The 14,785-nt window shown below is 61.3% G+C and overlaps 3 protein-coding genes across 5 annotated transcripts; 1 reads left to right on the forward strand and 2 right to left on the reverse strand.

The window, feature by feature from the left end:
• Positions 1 to 3,266: 3,266 nt before the first annotated feature.
• Positions 3,267 to 5,669, reverse strand: RAB2B (RAB2B, member RAS oncogene family). Its single transcript, XM_006260813.4, has 8 exons — positions 5,501 to 5,669; positions 5,345 to 5,416; positions 5,155 to 5,222; positions 4,930 to 5,012; positions 4,730 to 4,822; positions 4,345 to 4,456; positions 4,064 to 4,132; positions 3,267 to 3,839 (listed from the first exon to the last, which is right to left on the reverse strand). Exons 1-8 carry the CDS (start codon positions 5,544 to 5,546, stop codon positions 3,735 to 3,737), a joined length of 648 nt encoding a protein of 215 aa, XP_006260875.1. The 5' UTR covers positions 5,547 to 5,669; the 3' UTR covers positions 3,267 to 3,734.
• Positions 5,670 to 5,832: 163 nt separating this feature from the next.
• Positions 5,833 to 9,639, forward strand: TOX4 (TOX high mobility group box family member 4). 3 transcript variants are annotated; one of them, XM_014596232.3, is made up of 9 exons: positions 5,833 to 5,915; positions 6,046 to 6,114; positions 6,196 to 6,438; positions 6,547 to 6,885; positions 7,230 to 7,466; positions 7,571 to 7,651; positions 7,770 to 8,492; positions 8,653 to 8,816; positions 9,392 to 9,639. In XM_014596232.3, exons 1-9 carry the CDS (start codon positions 5,910 to 5,912, stop codon positions 9,474 to 9,476), a joined length of 1,947 nt encoding a protein of 648 aa, XP_014451718.1. In that variant the 5' UTR covers positions 5,833 to 5,909; the 3' UTR covers positions 9,477 to 9,639. The 3 variants fall into 3 exon arrangements, with proteins under 3 accessions (XP_014451718.1, XP_014451719.1, XP_019338292.1); XM_014596233.3 differs by having other exon boundaries at positions 7,233 to 7,466; XM_019482747.2 differs by having other exon boundaries at positions 5,834 to 5,915; positions 7,571 to 7,642.
• Positions 9,640 to 9,733: 94 nt separating this feature from the next.
• METTL3 (methyltransferase 3, N6-adenosine-methyltransferase complex catalytic subunit) lies at positions 9,734 to 13,464 on the reverse strand. The gene is made up of 11 exons (XM_059730427.1): positions 13,290 to 13,464; positions 12,891 to 13,102; positions 12,174 to 12,563; positions 11,518 to 11,693; positions 11,040 to 11,256; positions 10,737 to 10,924; positions 10,603 to 10,641; positions 10,416 to 10,524; positions 10,220 to 10,285; positions 10,030 to 10,142; positions 9,734 to 9,908 (listed from the first exon to the last, which is right to left on the reverse strand). The coding sequence occupies exons 1-11, from the start codon at positions 13,381 to 13,383 to the stop codon at positions 9,797 to 9,799; spliced, it is 1,716 nt and encodes a 571-aa protein (XP_059586410.1). The 5' UTR covers positions 13,384 to 13,464; the 3' UTR covers positions 9,734 to 9,796.
• Between the last annotated feature and the right edge of the window lie 1,321 nt (positions 13,465 to 14,785).

The following is a 14,785-nucleotide window of genomic DNA, read 5'->3' on the forward strand; positions in this document are numbered from 1 at the left end:
CAAATGAGTACAGCCAATGTTAATAAAAGAAATAACTTGGGCTGCTAAGGCAAAAGGTTCATGCCTCCAGGTCAGAGGCTAAAGCAGCTTAAAAATTAGAGGGCCGAAATCACACTCCTCACCCCAGTAACCTGGGGCTCTGCGCACACAGCCTGCAGACTGAGATTGTGGGCAATTGCCATAAATCTCCCTTGCTTGCTTTGAGGGCCTCATGGCTGAGAATAAGCAAAACTTACAGGCATTGAAATGCCAAGCCTCCAGGTAGGATGCCTGCCAAAGGTTTTGGAAACATCTGAAGTCCCAGGTGCAGGTGGAGGATGTTTGCCGGTAGTAAGGCCACTTATGTTTCTGGATACTTGGATTTGGAATTAGTTTTGGCTAATTTGGCCTCGCATACAAATAAAATATCATAAATCTGGGGCTGGCCCTGGCCATGTGTTAGGACATCTATAGGACAGGGACAGGCCAGCTTGCACGCATAGCAAATGCCTTCTTGCATATTCAGTGCCGGCATCCTCATTGTTCAGGGCACAGGCTGCCCATGGCTACAGTCCTGGCCTTCTTGGGGTCCCAGCCAGACCATCCTCGTGTCTTCCCTGCTCTGACAGGGCACATAGTGGGATAGGGTGGTGCCAAATGGTGGGTATTCAGCCCTAGTTGAAGACCTTGGTATGGACGCAATGGGGACAGTGGTGGCAAAGCAAGCAGGGCCCCACCACCCTGCCAGGAAGCATTACTGCTGGGAACGAGCTGAGGCAGATGCAAGTGGCTGGAGAGCACGGGGCCACCTCCTGCCAGCTGCTTTGGGACTCTTTGCCTCATGGTGCAGTCCATACTGGCAGGGGCAGAAGCACCAGGGACAGAAAAGCAGAGCCTGGCAGCAAAATGAAAACAGTGCTGTAGAAACGTTGCTTTCAAGAAACAACAGTATTGGATGTTAAGATGGACCGAGTAGCAGGAAGGTAGTTCAGCACTGGACCAGGACCCCTGCTGGGTGGTACAACCTCAGTCCTTGAGAGTTTGTAAGAACAGGTCAGATAGACAGCGGGCCAGGCTGGTCCAAACAGGGATGATTGTGCCTGGAGGTAGGGGTGGACCTGGATGCAGTGTCCGAGGAGCTCAGCTCCTGTATGCTTTAGCTTTTTCCAAGTGTAGGGATCTCAAACAAGAGCATCGGAGAAGTGCTAAAAACAAACAAACAAAAAAAAACAACCCCCCCCCCAAAATTATTTTTTTTTCCCCCTCCAGAAACTCAATGAACTGGCAAGGCTGTCCACTGAACTGCACTGACCCTCGGAGGTAGTCTGTCCCAGGAAAAACCACATCCCATTTCACTGCTGAAACAGGACCCCATGAACAAAGCCCGAACCCCAACTAAACAGTCACGGGCTTTTGGATACAAAGCTTTAGTCGAACTCTGCAAGTGTTAATTTTTCCTGCGTAACACTTTTGTATTTTTTTGCCACAATTCTACACTTCCAAGTTATTACTCCCCCTGGAAAAAAATTCTGAATAAGCATTAGAGAAAGTGCAACAAATGCTTTTCCTAAACAAAGTAGTTTAAAAAAAGTTTTGATTTTAATTTTTTGGGGGGTGGGGTGTCAAGTCAGGTCAGCCCTGCGGGCGCTGTGAGTGTTACATATACACATACACATTTCCTCTTAATTTTTCTTAGTGGTAAGTAAAAGGAAAATGGGGGGGGAGGGTGGGGGGAGGAGAGAAAAAAAAGGATAAAGAGTCAAATTTATTAAGACTGCTTCTCCCCCCGTCCCCCTTCCCCACAACACCTCTCCTTTGTGGAACAGAATGTAAAAACATGAGCAAAATTAGAGGTCCTTCCTACATCACGGTTTTGAACTTCCTAAAACTTTGCCGTAGGAAAAAGTATGTCTACAAGTGAATAAATAAACCTGAGAATGTTAACGTTTATTTCCAAACTAAAAAACAAACAGCAGCTGTTTAGCCTCAAAAAAGGGAAAACCTTCCCCCCCCCCACCATCCCCCCAAATCACATCAAAGTTTTTCAGAAGGAAATGTTAGTTCAGAGAACCAAGGTTCATTTGACAAGACTCAATTCTAGGTGGTTAAACTGCCCATGGCTGGGGCTGAAACCCTTGCTGCTATGGCCAATGCCTGCATTGAGGTAACACCCAAGGCTGCTGTCAGCTACAGCTCCATCATGCCAGATACTGAACAGAAGTGCATAGCTACTCTCCTTTCTGCCCCCAAGCAACTCACCAGCCAAGGTCTATTCATAAGACAGTCACATTGGGCAAAACCCAAGATGAACTCAGCCTAGACACAAACCCAGATCAGAGCCCACGGAGGGGCCTGTTCTAGGTGCAGAGATTGGTGACCTTGAATGCAGGAGGAACAAAGAGGAGGTACGAGCAAAGAACAGCTACCCAGGGGGTAACAGCACTTACCTGAACACCCAAGACAGCAGGTTCCAGTCCACTGGCCACAAATAAGGATCTGCCTGGGGACTGGCAGGTTCTCAAGGATTGGAGGAGAAAGGGGCTGGCCCAGTCCTGGTCCCCATCTGACAGGGGCAGCAAAGGAAGGACAGCCACAGGGAGCAGAGGGGACTGTGTGAGCAAAGCCACCCTCCATGAGCCAAGCACTGGCCTAACCCAGAAACCCTTCCCAGCCCTGGCCCCCATGGATGAGTTGCCTCAAGGGGGTTAAAGGCAACAGTGACCCCAACTCTTAGCCTCCCAGCTGGACAGCTCTTTGCTGGCCCCCTCAGAGGAGCCAGGCAGCAGCTTTGGGCATCACAAGGAGCTCAGAGGGGTTATCTGTGACCCATGAGCCACGTTCACCGAGGTTGGGATTCCTCAGTGTCCACAGGGCCTGGGCGCCGTGGGCAGCCCTACCAGTGCTGTCACACAATCCCATTTGGGGGCCTGCAGAGCCATGGGCCTGGTGCTGCTTCAGCTGCTTCCAAAAGGGGCTAGGAGCTGCCCAAGAGGCATAAATCACTTAGCAACTAGGAGCATGGAGCTGGACTCCCCTTGGAGACCACAAAAGCACCCACCCAGCATGAAAGGGATGCTGATAAGAAAGTCATTCCTTCTCTAGGAGCAGGACAGGAAATAGGGCTCCTGGGTTGTATCCTGGGCTCCAGCAAGGGGCTGGGGCCTAGCAGACCTGATTGGGGAGGGATCTGGGAGCCAAGACATTCCCAGGTTACTCCCAGACACTCACTGCAGCAGCTTCCCCAGTCCCTCCACCCCCATGGAGAGCAACACATGGGGAGAGCCGAACACATGCAGACATTTAATAACAGGAGAAACCACAGAGAGCAAGTACAGTATAAAAGCTGACATGGGTGCAGGGAGGGGCCGGGCACCTGGCCAGGACCCTGCAGGACACAGGGGACCCAGCCAGACCCAACTGGGTCCCAGGCAGTAAGAGAGACAGCCGGGGGGGGGTGGAAGGCACTGACAAGGGGAGGCCCTAGCCCTGGGCTCTGTCCCGTCGGCAACCCACAGCCAGCCAGGAGGAATGTGTGGTTGAGGCAGAGCCCAAAGTCTCCCCCAGGCACAGGCTAAGGGGTGCCTGGTCCTTGCCCCTTTTTTCAGGGCCCAGATGGGGGGGGTTGCTGAGACATGGGGGAGGGGGGGAAATTACCCAGCCCAGCCACCCCCTACAGTCCCCCACCCCTTGGCTCAGCCACGAGGAGCTGTCTCCCTTGCCAGGGGCTAGAGCGAGCTGGTCCTGGCCCCAGAGGCTCAACAGCAGCCTGAGCTGTCCCCGGAGCCCTGGGGGCCATGGCGAGAGCCAGCACCAGGAGCCACTCCCGAAGGCTGCTGGGGACCAATCTTGATGCCATTTGCCTGGAAGAGAACAAGGAAGAGGGTGGGAGAGAGCATTAATAGGGGCATAGCAATCAATAAAACTAGGCTGCCCAAGGTAGGTGCCAGGCCCAGATAAATCAGCCAACCCTTATGGAAAGGGACCCAAGTGTTAAGGACAGCAGCATACCTTGCTCACCCCCACAAGGCCCCACCATGGAAGGAAGAATGGGATCCAGGTGTTCCGGACTGGATTCCTAACTCACCTCATTGTTCACGTCAAACAGCCCCTGCTGGATCTTCCTGTAGATCTCTTTGGCCGTGTCAATAAAGGCCTGAAAGAAGGCAGCCCAGGGTGAAGCGGAGGTGGATGGGGGAAGTTAAGGGTTAGTGGCCCCACTCCTTCCGGGACCCCATTTGTCAAGGGTTTGGGGTGCTCTAGGATTTGGATGGTCCACATCCCCACCTGGGCTCAGCCAAGACCCGCTCCTTTGCGAGAGGTGCGGAAGAGCACCTCCTCACCCCCCCTCCCCACAACCCCAGTCACCTCCTCAACGTTGGTAGCTGTCTTGGCAGAGGTCTCCATGAAGACCAGCCCGTGCTCCCGTGCAAAGGCCTCGCCCTCCTCCTTCCGCACGTCCCGCCGTGACTCCAAATCGCTGCAGACGCATGCAGGGAGGAGGGGGAAGCATCATGGCCAGGACCCATCTGGGACCCCATACCCACCCAAAGGCCAGCTTAAGTCCCACCGCACATCTGTGAGGCCTGCATCCAGGGCGACATCCAGAGGGTCTTCTTACGGCCACCACCTTCGGGCCTCTCCCTTTTATACCCAAACCCCTGCATCCTATAACCAGCAGCCTCCCTGTAGGCTCCGCCCCTCCTAGCCCCCCACTGCCTCAGGGGTCCCCCCACCCCTCCCCGCCTGTCACCTCTTGTTGCCGATGAGCATGATCACCATGTTGGAGCTGGAGTGCTGCCGGGCATCCTCCAGCCATGAAGTCAGGTGGTTGAAGGTCTCGCGCCTGGGTGGGGGCTGCCATGAGAAGGGGGCGGCGGCAGCACCAGGGCTCCCCCAGGAAGGGAAGGAGGTGCAGGGGGAAGCCTTCCCACCCCAGGAGCCGGGCCTCACCTGGTGATGTCGTAGACCAGCAGAGCCCCAGCCGCCCCCCGGTAGTAGGAGCGCGTGATGGAGCGAAAGGACTCCTGCCCGGCCTGCGGGGCGCAGGGGCAGAGGGGTCAGGGATCTCGTTCGTGGCTCTGGCTTGACCCAGCGCTGCTTAATCCCGCCGGGCGGCCCCGCTCCCCCCCACACCCCACGGACTCGAACACTGGCCACCCCCGCAGCCCGGCTCACTGTGTCCCAGATCTGCAGCTTGATTTGCTTGTTGTCAATGTTGATCATCCGCGCCCCGAACTCCACACCTGCAGGGCCAGGCTCCGTCAGCACCCCCGGCCTGGACACCCCTCCTGTCCCCCCACAGCACCCTGACTTCATCCCCTCCCCCACCCGCCTACAGCCCCACAACCCCCCTATCCCCCATCACCGATGGTGAGGTCGTGCACGGGCTGGAAGCGCTTGTCCGTGAACTGCAGCAGCAAGCAGGACTTGCCGACGCCTGCAGGCAGCGAGCGGAGTCAGGGCTGGGCCCGGGGTCGGAGCCGCCGCTGCCCGCTCCCGGCCCCGGGCCCCCGCCCCGTACCGGTGTCCCCGATGATAATGTACTTGAAGAGATAGGTGTAAGACATGATGCCCCGGTCCGATGCGGTCCTCCCAGGGCCGCTCTACCCCCCGACTCAGCTTCACTTCCGGGGAGACGCTCTAGCCCAGCCGCAGCCTCCTGGCGCCTTTACTGCTCCGCGGCCCACACTTCCGGTGCCATTCTACCCGCCTCCTGGGGCCGCGCTGGCCGCCTGGAGGCCTCCCTCTCTACTCCTCCTACGGGCGATTCTGGGGGGGTGGCTACATTCAGCTTCCCCTTAGGGCCTAGAGTTCGAGCCCGAGTTTGGAGGGGAGGCGGAAGTGACGCACGAAGGGGGATTTCCGGTTCCTTCCTTAGGACTCGGAGGGGGTGGGGGAGGCGGTGCTTGGCGATCGGTCGGGACGCGGCCATGGAGGTGCCGGGGCCGGGAGCACGGGGGTGGGGGTGGGGGTGGAGGAGGGGAGCACAGGTGTGGGGGTGGGGAGGGGGAGAGGGTCCGTGCCCCGCCCGGTGAAGCCCGTCACGTATCCCTGCTTCCTCCCCAGTTCCCGGGCGGGAGCGACAACTACCTGGCCATCACGGGCGCCACGCACCCCTTCCTGACGGGCGCCGAGGTGAGGGGGGAGCCGGGGCGGGGAGGGTGGCGGGTGCGGGGTGCCCGGCGCGGGCTCACGGTCCCGTCCCCGTCCCCGCAGACCTTCCACACGCCGAGCCTGGGCGACGAGGAGTTCGAGATCCCGCCCATCGCGCTGGACGCGGACCCGTCGCTGGCCGTGGCGGACGTGGTGGGGCACTTCGACGACCTGGGCGACCCCGGCGGCGCCCCTGACGCCAGCTTCTCCGCCCAGTACGGCGTGCAAGCCCTGGACATGCCCGTGGCCATGAGCCACGGCCTCATGGAGCAGGGCGGCGGGCTGCTGCCCGGGGGGCTGTCCATGGTAAGTGCGTGCTGGGGGGCCGCCCGGGCCGGGCGCGCAGGGCAGGGAGCGGTGCTGCTGGCGGTGGTGCCGGCCGGCCCCCCCCCAGCCTGCGCCGTGTGCCCCCAGGACCTGGAGCACTCCATGGGCGCGCAGTACAACGCCAACCCGCCCGTCACCATCGACGTGCCCATGAACGCCATGAGCCCGGGCAGCCTCATGGGACACGGGCAGCTCACCACCATCGACCAGTCGGAGCTGAGCTCCCAGCTCGGCCTCAGCCTGGGGGGCAGCGCCATTCTGCCCCCGGCCGCCGCTCCTTCTGCCACCGCCGCTGCCGCCGCCGCCGCCGCTGCCGCCGCCCCGGCTGTGGCCCCCGCCACGGCGGCGTCACCTGAGGAGCGGATGTCCACCACGCCTTCCCCCACCAGCTCGCTGCAGGAGGAGGAAGCTGAGGAGTTCAGACGGGTGAGAGCCTGACTCCTGCGTTGCTCGGGTAGTTGATTCCCACTTCTTCCCCCCTCCCCTTGCTTTGCGTCCGTAGCCCGCTGAGGTCACGCCTGCCGCGTTCGGTCGCTGCCCCGTCAGCAGGAGCTGGGGCCGAGGCCGCCGGCGGTTCCGTGTTTGTTGGCAAGAAGTGGCCACATGCTCCTGCCCGGCCCTGTTGCGCTTTCCAGCTGTGCCTCGCGGCCTCTAGTCGTCCCAGTCGCAGGCTACCTCTTGCTGATACCCGAGAACAGCTCCGCCACGGATGGGCAAACCTCTGTCTCCAGCCTGCAGTTTGACCGTGCCCCCTCTTCTCGCCCCCACAGCAGGCCCCGGCCCAGAAGGCGACGCTGGTGCTGGACGCGGGGCGGAAGCCGAAGCCGGCTAAGAAGCAGAAGAAGAAGAAGGACCCGAACGAGCCGCAGAAGCCGGTGTCGGCCTACGCGCTCTTCTTCCGTGACACGCAGGCCGCCATTAAGGGGCAGAACCCCAACGCCACTTTTGGGGAGGTCTCCAAGATCGTGGCGTCCATGTGGGACAGCCTGGGCGAGGAGCAGAAGCAGGTGGGCATGGCTGGGAGGGCACGGGGCAGGGGGAACAGAAGCTGGTGGGGGGGAATGAGAGCAGGGCTGGGGCTTGCTGCTGACCTAGTCCTCCCTCCCCCAAGGTTTACAAGCGGAAGACAGAGGCGGCCAAGAAGGAGTACCTGAAGGCATTGGCAGCCTACCGAGCCATCCAGGTGTGTCAGGTAAGGGGGCTGGGCCTCTGCCAGCTGGCCGGGGCTCAGCTCTCTTGTCCGCGGGTGCGCCAGGGTCTTGCGTATCTGTTTGTACGTCTTTCTCATCCCCCATTCTCTCTCCGTGCAGACGCTGGAAACAGAGCTGGACCCCAGCCCAACGCCACCCTCTCCTGCCTCCCAGTCCGTGCAGACGTCTACTCCCGCTGCTTCCTTGACTGCTGCCCTGGCCCCCTCACCTGCACAGGAGACCCCGCTTACGGCCACGCCAACTGCCACCGTCTCTGGGGGCATCTCCTCGCCAACTCCACAGCCTGCCCCAGCTGTCCCCACGCCTGCTCCCCAGACCAGCATCACGAAGATCATAATTCCCAAGCAGATGCTGCCGTCCTCACTGGCTGTGTCCCAGGGTGGCGTGGTCACGGTCATCCCCGCCACTGTGGTGACCTCCCGTGGGCTGCAGCTTGGCACCGGCACCACCCAGATCGTCACTCGCTCCGTGCTGCAGGCGGCAGCTGCTGCAGCTGCGGCTGCCTCCTCCATGCAGCTGCCCAGACTGCAGCCCCCACCCCTTCAGCAGATGCCCCCACCCCAGCCCCCCACGCAGCAGGTGGCCGTGCTGCAGCCCCCACCACCCCTGCAGGCCATGCAGCAGCCCCCGCTGCAGCAGAAGGTGCGGCTCAACCTACAGCAGCAGCCCCCACCGCTGCAGATCAAGATCCTGCCCCCACCTGCCCTGCAGATCCAGCCCGTCACCCTGCAGGCTGAGGAGGCCAGCCCTGAGCGGCCCAGTCCTGAGCTCCAGGGTTCCCCTGAGCCCATGGAGATGGTTACTGCTGATGTGGTGCCTGAGGTGAGTACATGGCTGGGTGTGGGGAGCTGGGTCCTGACTCCTGGTCTGTTGTCAGAGGCTGAGAACCAGCGAGCTTACGGCCTTGTCTGTGTCCAGAAGTTGGAGCAGACACAGGGTACAGTTGGGCATAACCTTTCCCTGATCCCCCTCCCACCTGCAGGTTGAGTCCCCAACGCAGATGGCTGTGGAGCTGGTGACCGGGTCCCCAATGGCCGAGTCACCGCGGCCACGCTGTGTGCGCTCGGGCTGCGAGAACCCACCTGTGGCCAGCAGCGACTGGGACAACGAGTACTGCAGCAGTGAGTGCGTCGTCAAGCACTGCCGGTGAGCGGGGGTGGAGACGGGGTTGCGGGGAAGTCCGGGCGTGCCTCGCTACAGCTAGGTTCAGCTTTGCTCGGACCCTCCCCAGCCACAGTGTCCAGCTCATTCCAACCTGCATACAGCCCTCGGGCACAACCCCAGCCATGGGGCATCAAACACCCTGACCTGCCCTCGGGCAGTGAGGACCAGGCCTTGCCACTGTAATGACTTCATTAAGTCATGCTCAGAAGAGCTTAGGCAGATGTTGTGCCCCCTTCTTCCCGTGTAGACAAAGCTGAAACCCCAGAGTGTGCTGGCCTGATCCCAGGATACAGTTCCTTCCTGACCCCAACACGGTATCCAGCTGACCCTGAGCTGGGGGGCAAGACTGGCCTGCCTTGGCTGGGCCTTCTTGGCACAGCCTAGCACTTCCTTGGAAGGCAGAATTACCCCACTAATGCCCATAGCAGCAGTAATGGGGCTGTCTTGGCATCACATCATATGGCCAGCACGAGATGGAGCTGCCCCAAAAACCGCCCTCATCTCCCCCCCTGCAGTCCTGCCTCATGTTTGACATACGCTTTCTACCTCCTTTGCAGGGACGTTTTCCTGGCCTGGCTGGCTTCCCGCAACTCCAGCAGCAGCGGTGGCAGCAGCGGCGGCAGCGTCGTGTTTGTGAAATAGCCCTGTCCTGTGGGGTCAGGGTCAGGGCCTGCATGTGGCCTCCAGCGTGATGGGAAGCCGGACTGGAATGCAGCAGAGGAGGGGGGAACAGGGCCTGGGGGGAGTACTGGGGCTGACTGTGGTGCGGTTCTTTCTGGTTTGGATTAAAGTGGGAGGGGACAGAGCCAGTGTGAGGGTCTCACTGGGGACAGGACATGGGAAGCCTCCAGCTGCTGGCGCAGCCCCCAGCTCCTTGCAGCCATCAACATGGCCTGTGCCTCTTTCCATCCTCTCTTTTATTACAAAACAGTCCCCACGAGCAAGGTTCCCCCTTCAGTCCCCTACATGTTCTTAGGCTTCGAGATGACACCGTCGGGGTAGCGTTGCTTGAACTGGGCTACCACGTCTGGGTCCAGCAAGTGGATGCCATCCAGCTGGTTCCCCAAGGTGATCCTGGCCAGGACAAGAGTAGGCATCAGGGGGGGAAAGGACATTGTGGGCCTGTCCCAGCCCTGCTGCCAGGCTGGACCCAGGAGTCGGTCCCAGCAGCCTCTCCCATTTCATAGACACTCACCAGTTGGGCTGGACGTTGTGGGGCCGCCCAAAGAGCTCAATCTTGCGGGTGCCAGGTGACAGGCGCTCGATCATGCCGTAGATCTCGTCGGGCTTGTGGCTGGTGGAGCGGACCTGAGGAGAGGGGGCAGCACTGAGCAGGGGTTCTGGACGGAAAGTGGGGAATGAAGGGACAGGCACAGCTGACTCACCTCTGCTACAATGACATCGCAGTCCAGGCCCCGGTTGAAGCCCTGGGGGTTCCCCTTGACCCCGACCTGCCGGGGACAGAGCTGCTGAGCTTGGCACACGGGCTGCCGGGGCCCAGTTGAGACCCAGGTCCAACAGCAAACCCCCTCCCTGCACCCACCAAGTAGCCGTGCTCAGCACCAGGCCCCCAGTCCCTACCAGGCAGTGCTCCTTGCCATGGTTGAGCCAGTGCCCCGTACGCCCTGTGCGGATAATCCGCTGCAGCTGGTTGGTTTTCACCCAGATGATCTCGTCTACCCGCTCATACCTGGGGCGGGGGGTAGAGGTCAGCTGGGAAGGGTGTGAGGGGGGACATGTGGGGGCACATTCACTTGTACACACTCACCCCCAGAGGTTGAGGCACTCGCGCCCTAACTCCATGGCCCTGTGAGGGAGACAGCCCCAGTGAGACCCTTGACCTGCATCAGAGACACCCATGACCCCTCTGAGCCAGGTCAGCCCCTCCCAGACCCTCAGTACCTCCCAGTGACCCAGAGGAAGAGGAAGCCCTCGTCCTGTAGCACGGGGATGTTGAGGCGCCGCATTTCATCGTCAGTTAGCGTCCCATAGGGCAACTCCATGTGGATGTCCCAGGGCGGGTCAGCCATCACTACTGCAAACTTCCCCAGGATGCTCACGTCCAGGTATCGGATGTCGCAGCAGATCCACTGGGCCGGGAGAGAGATGTGAGGGCAGACTCCTGTGCTCTGCCTCCCACCCCAAGCTTCCCCTGCCCAGTTTTACAGGCCCCTGCCAACAAGCATCCCCTCAGGCAGTGGGCACCTGGGGTGGGAAGAGACGGTCAGCGCTGGCGTCGCCACCCACAGCTTGCGGCAGGGCCAGCTCCTGGCCGGGGTTGTGGTCGCGGGTGCCAGGGGCACCAGGGTCAGCGCAGGCGTCGATCTCGTAGTGCACGTACTTGCAGGTGTCCATGTGGAAGCAGGTGTTGAGGAAGGAGCAGTCGCCCAGCGACTCGTCCGTGTGCTTGTTGATGATGCGCCTGCGGACCAGGGTGGTGGGTGGGCACGGGACCCAGACGTCCTGGCCCCTGTCCTACCCCTTGTGCAACCCCACTGGGTACTGTGGGTAAGGACTGGACCCAGGAATCTGGGTGCCCAGACACTCCCACTTTGGAAGCTGAGCTCCCAGCTCTCAACCCCTGCCCCTGCTCTCCGCAGAGCCGTGGCAAGGAACGGACATGATGGAGGGGGTGTGTGTGCATGAGTGCGCACAGGTACACGCGTGTGCACACGTCTCTCACCGGAAGTGCAGCTTGCGACAGGGCCGCTCGGCGCCCGTGGCTTTCACGCACTCCTCCTTGGTGCCGTAGTCGCAGAACTCCTGCACCTGGGCCCGGCCGCGCGACCGGAACTTCTCTACAATCGACTGCTCCTTGGCCGTGGTGGTGTTCAGCAGCTCCAGGATTTCCTGGCTCACCTGGGGTCAGCGGGGAAGGGTCAGCTGGGCCCTGGATATTGGGGGTTCCTCCCTCCAGAGCCAAGAAAAGAACCCAGGAGTCCTGGCTGCCAGCTCCCTGCTCTAATTGCCCCACTCCCACGCCAAAGCCAAGGCAGAACCCAGGTGTCCTGGTTTCCAGATCCTCTGCTGTAATCCACTATTGCCTTCCCCCAGACTCTGAACTGAGAAAAGACCTCAGGAGTCTTGTCTGTCCCGCACTTCCTTCTTTAACCTACAAAACCCTTGCTCTGCCTCCAGCTGGGACGAAACCCAGGTGTGCTGGTGCCAGGCCCTACCCCCCCGCAGACCACACTCCTCACCCAGAGCTGGGATACAACCCAGGCGTCCTGGTTCGCAGTTTCCCCTCTAACTCACTAGCCCTTACTGCCCTTCTAGAAGCTGAATTGAGGCGTCCAGCACCTCCTGCCCCATCCCTCCTCCCCAGCCAGAGGCCTGCACCTTCTTGCTCTGCTGCTCCTTGGTGGACTGCTGGCTGAGCAGGCTCTCGATCTCCAGGTCCAGGTCTGACGCCTGCTTCCGGGATTTCTTGGCTGGCTCCTTGGCAGGCTCTGCGCTGGTTGTGGCACTGGGGGTGGCACCGGCCGGGGAGGAGACAGCGCCCCCGCCCTCCTGGTCCGCGCGGCGCTTGGCGGCCCCGGCCTCAGCAGGGCCCCGGCGCTCGGCCACGGCACCTATCATGGCCGAGAGCTTGGAGTGGTCCGCGTAGGTGACCAGCGTGGGCTGCTCCTCGTCGTCCTGCAGCAGCCCCCGGCGCACCTCAATCAGCTCCTGCGCGGCAAACTTCTGCAGCAGGCTCTCCACGCTGCGCGGCGTGGCCGGGGCCTCTGGCTGGAGGGAGGGGGCAGGGGAGGCAAGGTTACTGCGTACGCCGGCAGGGGGGTGAGGGGGTTCGGATCAGCCCCACGTTGGGACAGGGCTGCACCCAGCCAGGGAGTGACGAAGGGGTGTCTGAAGGCACCAAACCACAGGGAGACAAGAGGATCCACATTGTGAATGTAGTGGGGACGCCAGGCTTGCCTGCGTTTGACCCCAGGGGGGTGATCACAGCAGGGGAACCAGGACTCTCATCCCAACTCCAGGCAGGGGGGTTAATGGTGGCGGGGGAGGAAACCCCAGTGCCGCGGGGGGGGAAGGCGAGCGGGCAGCCGAGCGCACCGTGGAGATGGCCAGGCAGATGGCGACGGCGTCGGTGGGCAGAGCCAGCCCCAGGTCGGCCAGGTGGTGCAGCAGCTTCTTCTCCAGCTCGGGGTCGGTGGCCAGGTCGCGGTCGCGGGTGCCGGCGGCGGCGCTGGGTGCGGGCGCGGTGGCGAGCACGGGGCTGTCGCTGCGGAAGGGCGGCGTCAGCGCCAGCTCCGGGTTGCGCGGGTCTGGGGGGCAGCAGGGGGTCAGCAACCTCTGCCCTTGCACCCCTCCAGGACCCCCAGAAGTCGCTGTGACCTCTGACCCCCCTCCCTCCTATGACCCTAGCCACCCCCCACCTCTCTGACTCCAGTCCTCCCCGTGACCTTTGACCTCGCCCCCTCCCCAGCGCTGCCCCTTCCTTGACCGTCGCACCCAACGGGTCCTGCTTCCGCCGCCGCTGCAGCCGCTCCCGCAGCGAGTCCAGCTGCTTCTTGTGGGCCTGGATGGAGCTCCATGTGTCCGACATGGTCCCGGCAGCTCCAGGCACCGCCCGGGCCCCAAACACCGCAGCACACCGGCAACCGGAAGTGCCGCGGGGGGCGGAATTCAAAGGCGCACGGCGGGTGAGCGGATATGCCCAGTTCCAAAATGGACCCCTGACACACACATGCCCATAACCAAAATGGCCGCGGAGTCAACTCAGAGCTGAGGTCACGAAAAACCTGTCCCCCCTGGAAACATTTCCGGTTTTAGCTCTTGCGGCGGCCATTTTGATTACGGGTATGTGCGCCTGTTGGCAGCCATCTTGGAAGTGGGCACGTTTGGTGTCTACGTGACGGCTGCCTGTGGTTATTTACAGAGCGGCTCCCCCGTGGCCATTTTTATCATGGGCGTCAGTCATATTTCGTATGGGCAAGCCGGGCGGCCGTATTAGCAATTGGGTTCATCGGTGCGCACGCACTCTCGTCCTCCGCCTCCACTATTTTAGTGACTGGCACCAGAGGCCTCGCCTCTTCCGGGCGGCCATACTTGTTACCACTCTGGGGGTAGCCATGTTGGTTACTGGCACCAGAGGCCGCCCTTCTCCGCTGTCCAATGGACGGCCGGAGAGCGACTGCCCACAGTCATTTAAAAAAGAAAAAAAACAGGGCTCGCGTCACGTGGGGGGAGGGACGCTGGAAGCAGCCATGTTGGTACTGGCATGAGGAAGCTCTTGCCCTCATGTTGTCTACTGGCACTGGGCATCGTCTCCAGAGGTCTGTGACCATTTCCGGTCCCAGTTGCCGCGATCCCGCCACGAGCCCTATCACCTTCCGCCCGCCTCCATTCGTTTTCGTACCACCACGTGGCCGGAAATGGTGGTGGTAATAAATCCGCCATATTGGTTGTGGGCAACCTTGTTGGATGCTGGCGGTGTGAGGGCATGGCAACCATCATGGCTACTGGCAGCAGCTCACTGGAAGCTGAAGAGGCCATTTTGGGTACTGGCAGCACGAGGCCTGTTCCAGCCTCATGAAATCTCCAGCCTCTGGTGCCCCCAAGCACCCCCCCACCATCCCAAGATGCAGCCACTTCTGGGGAGCAGCCCAGCCCTACACAGAGTGGCACACCCTGGCTGCCTGGGTCCTTCCCCCACAAGCAGCTTTGGAGGCACTGCTCTGGGCCTCAGTTTCCCCCACCTCAGGGTGCAATGACCCTGCTCCCTCCTCCACCTCTGCTTCCTGCTCGGGGCAACAGCGCAGGGGTCCAGAGAAGGAGTGAGGAAGGGCTGTGTGGGGATTAGCACAGGCACTCCCCCTCCATGGAGGCCTCCCAGGGAGGCTCTTGAGCTGCTTAAGCCTGGGTATGTCAGGCAAACAGTGTGAGAGGGGAGCAGAGCAGGGGCCGGAGCCACAGGCTCGGGGGCGGCGTGTAGGAGTGCGTGCACC

Source organism: Alligator mississippiensis, chromosome 7, assembly GCF_030867095.1.
Source record: "Alligator mississippiensis isolate rAllMis1 chromosome 7, rAllMis1, whole genome shotgun sequence".
In the NCBI taxonomy this organism is placed as follows: domain Eukaryota; kingdom Metazoa; phylum Chordata; order Crocodylia; family Alligatoridae; genus Alligator; species Alligator mississippiensis.